The sequence below is a fragment of the Pelmatolapia mariae genome, unplaced genomic scaffold (genome assembly GCF_036321145.2).
Source record: "Pelmatolapia mariae isolate MD_Pm_ZW unplaced genomic scaffold, Pm_UMD_F_2 NODE_ptg000557l+_length_25533_cov_1, whole genome shotgun sequence".
NCBI lineage: Eukaryota > Metazoa > Chordata > Actinopteri > Cichliformes > Cichlidae > Pelmatolapia > Pelmatolapia mariae.
Window position 1 is genome coordinate 4,180 of NW_027052241.1, and position 5,858 is coordinate 10,037.

A 5,858-nucleotide genomic window follows, 5' to 3' on the forward strand; every position below is an offset into this window, starting at 1 on the left:
GAAAATAGAAGAAACCTACAGCCAGTATATATAAATCAACTGCAGCTAAACTCTGTTTATCATTTACATTATGTGTGGACATACCTATATATTGTATATACAGTTTATATATATAAGGAGTTTTTCCATTCAGAAGCTTCATAGCTTGCTCGTGAGAGTCACGTTGTCTTTTTCTTGAACAACCCCGTTGCGGTTTGTTAAATACCCCAGTTCTTTCATCTTTGGGCTGAAGGAAGAACAACACTCAGTGTATAAATGCTCAATCAACAATCTCTTTATTCCATACAACACTTTGAGCATTACAGACGTCCGGATGGGAGATGTGCACAGGAGGGTGTCTGGCACCATCTCGAAGTGTCCAACAGTTACACAGACTCTTACAGCTTTCCCCCCTCCCTTCAGGGCCATAAAGCCTAAACCCTCACATTCTTTCCAGTCTACCATCGCTTATAGCCGTATAATGATTCAACAGTTATTTGATTAGAAGTAAAGGTGGATAAGATAGTGTAGTAATCTCACAGGTAAGATGGTGTAGCTTCGCCTTCTGTCTCTTCTGCTGAGGTCGGGATTTTTAGAAAGGGGAAGAAAAGACATTTGTTGTTTACATATGACTACACCTGACACTGTTCAGTGATTTAAGAGTAAAATTATGAAGCCACTACACAGTATGTAGATGTGTATGCCTGCTGACCTTTGACCTGCCGGGCCAGGAGACGGGGTCCTGCCAGTCCGATACCCAGTGCACCAACTGGAGCTGTGGTCAAGATGGCTAACACCGCTAATGTTAGCACGTCCAAACCAAACTTAATTAAGGCCTCGTCCCCTTCCTCCCTCGCCATGTCCAATGCCTTGGAACCAATGGCAGCCTAGCACATACAGACATAAATGACTGCTCAGTTGAAGTGCAGATTAACAATGAAGGCATGTATCATTAAAATCACAGAGGTGGTTTTAAGGGAAACAACGGTACTTTTTAGTTTTTAGTCGTAACTGAGGAAGATGTAGAGGCCCTTGGGTTTCATGACTAATGACAAATTACAACATGTATGTGTGATTATCATAGTAATTTAGGTTTTAGAAGTCAATAAAGAGAATTAAGGAGCCATGTAGGTAGTTCTAATCAAGTCAATTTAATGATTTCAGTGGTTTATAAAACACAAGATTTGTGTGAATAATTTTAGTCGCTGTTCTGAACACCAGTGGCATTTTAGGAGTGTTAAGAGACTTTGTGGATCCTTTAGAAGTTTCTGGATAAGGCTGAAGTGTTTCTAGTTCTGGATTTATAAAGTCAGATAAAGAGAGTTTTGTAAAATGAATATCTTCTAGCAGTCTAATATCAGGATTACACACTCACAGACCTGCACAGTAGCTTTAGGCACCCAGGCCACAGAAATGAAGAGCTTCTCTTTTAAGTTGAATCCTCCATAATGAACCAACAGGAAGGTGACAAGTAGACGGATCACCAGACCAATAAGAATGCAGGCCATACCCAGACCTAAGGGCATAGACACAACAATAAAGAGGAAACCAATATCTTAAATTTCCTCAAGCAGTGAAATGTTTTGCTCCGCAGGTTAATGCTCTTTGATTACTGGGCCCACTGGGCTCCTAGTAACTGACAACAAAATCTAGACCCAAATGGAGCAACGTCTAACTGAAATATGTCGTTAATATAATGTTCTTACCCACAGTACTTGGGCTGAGGGCTTTAATTGTGATCTCAGCTCCAATCAGACCAAACAGGAGTGGCTGAAACACATCCCATGACCGACCCACCATTTCTGCTACTGGTGCCTGATTGCGAAGTTAGAGATACCTGGATTAACCACATGCCATGGTGCCAGCCATTAAAGATGATGATGATTTAGGGTAAACATGGCAAAATCCAAGGGGCGGGATGCAGGTTAAAGTGATCCTGATATATGTTACCTTTTCAGTCTTCCAGCCCAGTGCAGCCAGGAAAGCCAGCACCAGTGTACAGAGACTTCCAGCTCCAGCAAAACCAATAACATTACTGAAGAAGACTGAAAATGTGGACAGACCCAGCAACATGAGGGTCCTCCTCAAGACCAGATCCTCCTGTGATCAGACAGAAGATATTAAGGACACATTTTATGAACAATTAAAAAAGGAAAATCATATTAATAAAAAAATGTCAGACCTGGTCATTGCTGGGGAAGCAGTACAAGAACATTCCCAGGATCATACCAGCTACGATGCCTCCCACCACCTCCAGCAGACCCTTCAGTATGTTCATCCATGTAGAACCTGCAGGACAAACACAACCAGACCATGTAGACTAGAAAAAAACAAACTGAAAAGCACAGGACAGAAACTTTTTGTCTGACCTGTAGAGAAGGCGATTCCCAAACAAGTAGAGAATCCTGTTATGGCGAGAATAACATCAAAGCTTCCAGCAGCAATCAGGAGGGTGGGGATTCCCTGAAGAACAACACACAGTGACATTAGATCTTTAAATGCTCTTGACCCTTTGGAAGTTTTTGGGTTGGTGAAGCTTAACTATTAGTCAATCCTGAAGGAGCCTTGAGCTCTTTTGGGTGATTAGGAGTGTCACTTTCATTTAACCTCCTAAGACCCGAACTCTTCCACGGCATGCATTTTTAATTTCTCTTTGATATTTGGGCATATTGGGGCCCGATGAAAGTAAAAACAAAGAATTACCAGATTTTTTTTTACCTTATTTTTGTTTTTAAGAAAAATAAGAGCCACATGAGGATATTCGTTTAAAATTTTGATAGAACAGTAGCATTATAATGTCCTCATAAGTGGATATCAGGCCCTTGTAGAGCAAAAGTGAGTATTTTGGTCTAAATAACCCAAAATATGATGTCCACACATGTGGACACCAGGTCCTAGGAGTTTGAATAAACTTCAAGTGTTTTAAGGCTTTTAGAAGTAGCTGTAGTAGCTAGTACTAAGTAGCTGAAGGGATTCTACTTGTGTATTATAAGCTTATGAATTAATTTGGAGGGTGTTTTGATAACTGATAAGGTTTACAACTCCTTTAAAAGGGTATTGTTACTGAATCACTATCCTATCAAAGCTTCAAGGGATTTTCCTGACACCTCTCCACCACCCATCACTTTCTCTCAAGACCAGGTTCAGATGCAAATGAGGAGACTCCACTCAAGCAAGTCTTCTGGACCAGACGAAGTTTGGTCATCCTCAAGACCTGTGCCCCCCAGCTTTGTGGAGTCTTCCATAAACTGTTCATGCTGAGTCTGAGTCTGAAGAGGGTCCCAGTGCTGTGGAAGACATCATGCCTCGACCCTATACCAAAGACACCACGTCCCAGTGGCCCCCAGGATTACAGGCCTGTGGGACTGACCTCCCACATCATGAAGACCCTGGAAAGGCTCATCCTGGACCAGCTCCGACCCATAGTAAGACCACATCTGGATCCTCTTCAGTTTGCTTACCAGCCCCGTCTCGGAACTGAGGACGCCATCATCTACCTACTTAATTGTGAGGGTCATGTTTTTTGACTTTTCCAGTGCTTTCAACAACATCAGGCTGACCCTCCTGGGAGATAAGTTAACAGCGATGCAGGTGGATGTTTCTCTGGTGTCCTGGATTGTTGATTACCTGACAGGAAGACCACAATATGTACGTCTTCCACAGGGTGTATGACAAGGTAATCAGCAACATAGGGGCACCACAAGGGACTGTCCTCTCTCCCTTCCTCTTCACCCTCTACACCAAAGACTTCAGCCACTGCACAGAGACCTGCCATCTTCAGAAGTTTTCTGATGACTCTACAGTGGTTGGATGCATCAGCAGGGATGATGAGACGGAGTACCGGGCTGTGGTCGACTCCTTTGTCACGTGGTGTGAGCAGAATCATCTGCAGCTCAACGTGGCAAAGACCAAGGAATTGATCATGGACTTCAGGAAGACCAGGAAACGCTTGACCCCTGCTTCAATCCAGGGGGTCAATGACATTGTGGAGGGCTATAAATACCTCGGAGTACACATTGAAAATAAACTGGACTGGGCTAAAACACCACAGCACTTTACAGGACGGGCCAGAGTCGCCTCTGAGGTCCTTCAACATCTGTTGGACAATGTTAAGGATTTCCTACGAGTCTATTGTGGCCAGTGCGATCCTCTACGCTGTTGCATGCTGGGGGAGCAGGTTGAGGGTCCCAGATGCCAACAGACTCAATAAACTGATTCGTAAGGCCAGTAATGTTGTGGGGATGGAGCTGGACTCCCTTAAGGTGGTGTCGGAAAGGCGGATGTTGTCCAAGATAAAGACAATGTTGGATAAAACCTCACACCCACTTGATGACATGCTGGTCAGTCACAGGAGCACGTTCAGCGAGAGGCTGAGATTACCAAAAAGCACCACTGAATGACACAGGAAATCATTCCTGCCTGTGGTCATCTCCCTGTACAACTCATCCACTTAACACACTGTATACTGCAACAGCTACACCCTTCTTGCACACGCTATTCTTCTTATCCAGCTATTTATCAATAAGTGATTAATAAGTGACTAATACCTTATTGATAAGTGATCAATAAGGGATCAATAAAGTATTCCGACTCTGCTTAAGCTTGTAACTTTGTAGAAGGTATTAAGGACCACAGTGGGTGTCCTAGAGGTCACTGCGGGTCCTTGTAAAGTGGCAAGGACACAATTAGGAAGCTTAGCAATCACTGAGAATGTGTTGATGGAGCTACAGCCATTACAGGAGTTCTAGACTCCTCTAGTAATGGCTGTTATTTTTAGGTTATACTTGCTCTGCATAAGCCTACACACATGTTGTGTCATTTCTATAGACTCATCTCAGGCTCATCTCTTTTTCCACCCATATGTTGCCCCTTGTCGCAGAATGAATCTTTCATCAGTCAAATGTGGTGATGATAGTAACAGGTGATAATTTACCTTCTCCACTCCATATCCTTCTCTCTGCAGGAGCAGCATTGAAGGAAAAACAACTGCTGGAGAAACGGCAGCCAGTACAAAACTGCACAAACACACACACCACAGATACAGTGAGTGTCACTTTACTTACTTTGACTCAGTCATACAGAAAGAAATAGCTGCAGTTAACATGCAGAAACCACCTGTTTAAAGTCTGTTTAAAGAGATTCCAACATGTCAACTAAAGTATTGACTAAGACCATTGTGTGTGTGTCTGTATGTGTGTGCACAAATTACCCCAGTATGAAACCCCAAACCCATGGCAGACCCAGCAGGAAGTGAGAGACCACAGCAGCAATGCAGGCTTCCACCATACAGGGTCCAACTGCAACACGTACACACACTGCTTTCAGTCGACGTAAAGCCTGCATGCAAACACAGATTTAAGCGACTGCTTTAGAATTTCTGTGTGTAACTACCAGCATGTCAGGAATTGTATAGCTTTATATTTAATTGTACACGTACCTCAGGGTTGAGGCCCAGACCAGCTCTGGTCAGGATGATGGACAAGGCGATGTTCCTCAGAGCTGCAGACCAGCGAGTGTCGATGAAGATGGCGTCCGTTATGTAAGGAACGTTACGCAATAGCAGACCTGCCAGCAGCATACCTACACACACACACACACACACACACACACAAGTTTGTACAGGCTTGCTGTAGCTGTAAGGACTATATCTAACATAATGTGTGGTAGCACTTTGTGATATGGGCTGTGACAGAGGGTGTGATCACCCTAAAATTAAATAGAATTTCATTGTGTTTTATTTGAAATTGTAATGTACGTCTAAGTATCTACATATACTTACTGATAGATACTGTACATAGAATAAGGGGACAGCAATTCAAGTTTTATTGACATGAAATAATAAGCAGTGAAGATTTTCAAGTAATTTAGTGGAAGAAGTT

At 43.1% G+C, this 5,858-nt stretch overlaps 1 protein-coding gene across 1 annotated transcript; it reads right to left on the reverse strand.

Moving 5' to 3' along the window:
- Window positions 1-424: 424 nt before the first annotated feature.
- On the reverse strand, window positions 425-5,557 carry LOC134623323 (sodium/hydrogen exchanger 9B2-like). The gene is made up of 10 exons (XM_063468469.2): window positions 5,417-5,557; window positions 5,189-5,316; window positions 4,913-4,994; window positions 2,349-2,442; window positions 2,162-2,268; window positions 1,930-2,079; window positions 1,686-1,794; window positions 1,359-1,495; window positions 692-866; window positions 425-553 (listed from the first exon to the last, which is right to left on the reverse strand). Exons 1-10 carry the CDS (start codon window positions 5,555-5,557, stop codon window positions 516-518), a joined length of 1,161 nt encoding a protein of 386 aa, XP_063324539.2. The 3' UTR covers window positions 425-515.
- Window positions 5,558-5,858: the final 301 nt, after the last annotated feature.